This window comes from Eimeria tenella, genomic scaffold (genome assembly GCF_000499545.2).
Source record: "Eimeria tenella Houghton genomic scaffold, Eth_scaff3703, whole genome shotgun sequence".
Classification (NCBI taxonomy): domain Eukaryota; phylum Apicomplexa; class Conoidasida; order Eucoccidiorida; family Eimeriidae; genus Eimeria; species Eimeria tenella.
In genome coordinates this window covers 458-1193 of record NW_013543288.1, presented here as the reverse complement: position 1 = coordinate 1193, position 736 = coordinate 458, and the positions used below count along the sequence as shown (strand labels likewise).

The window sequence follows — 736 nt, the reverse complement described above, 5'->3', positions numbered from 1 at the left end:
CCCCCCGGGGGCCCCCCTGGGGGGGCCCCCCGGGGGCCCCTGCGGGGGCCCCCTGAGGGGGGGGGCCCCCTGGGGGGCCCCCCAGGAGGCGTATATGGACTTTTCTGCTTGCAGAATGGAAATAATGAAGTCAATTAAACTCAAAAGATCAGATCTTCGCGCAGAGTCCCGCAGGTACTTGCTAGCTAGCTGCCAAGTTTCTTCAAGTCGAAAAAGATGAGCCACTAACATTTTGTTGTTTCCCAAGTGGGGGTCTACGCGTTCTGGAGACTGGCTCAACTCCATTATGTGCCTGAGGCCAACGCAGCAACTCCGCAGCTAGCTGGCTAGCTAGCTCGTGGCTAGCCAGCTGTAGCTAGCTGTGGCTAGCTGCAGCTAGCTGTGGCTCAGCGTAGCTCGCTGTAGCCGTCCACGCCGAGCCGTGGAGGGCCAGCTTTAGCTAGCTGTGGCTAGCTAGCTGCAGCCATTTGTGGCTAGCTAGCTGTGGCTATCTACCTGTGGCTAGCTAGCTGTAGCTAGCTATGGATGGCTAGCTGTGGCTAGCTAGCCGTGGCTAGCTCGCTGCGGCTATCTAGCTGTAGCTAGCTGTGGCTATCTAGCTGTAGCTAGCTAGCTGTGGCTAGCTAGTTGTGGCTAGCTAGCTGTGGCTAGCTAGCTGTGGCTAGCTAGCTGTGGCTAGCTAGCTGTGGCTAGCTGTGGCTAGCTAGCTGACCCTCTGAACTCGTTGAAGCTGGTG

At 58.3% G+C, this 736-nt stretch overlaps 1 protein-coding gene across 1 annotated transcript in view; it reads right to left on the bottom strand.

Moving 5' to 3' along the window:
- Positions 1 to 285, bottom strand: part of ETH_00043510 (uncharacterized protein) — a gene marked incomplete at both ends in the record, with an annotated part of 1521 nt that extends 1236 nt beyond the window's left edge. Inside the window, one exon of the mRNA XM_013376580.1 lies at positions 230 to 285. Within this exon, the coding sequence (XP_013232034.1) occupies positions 230 to 285 (56 nt within the window). The remainder of the gene's footprint in view (positions 1 to 229) is intronic.
- Between the last annotated feature and the right edge of the window lie 451 nt (positions 286 to 736).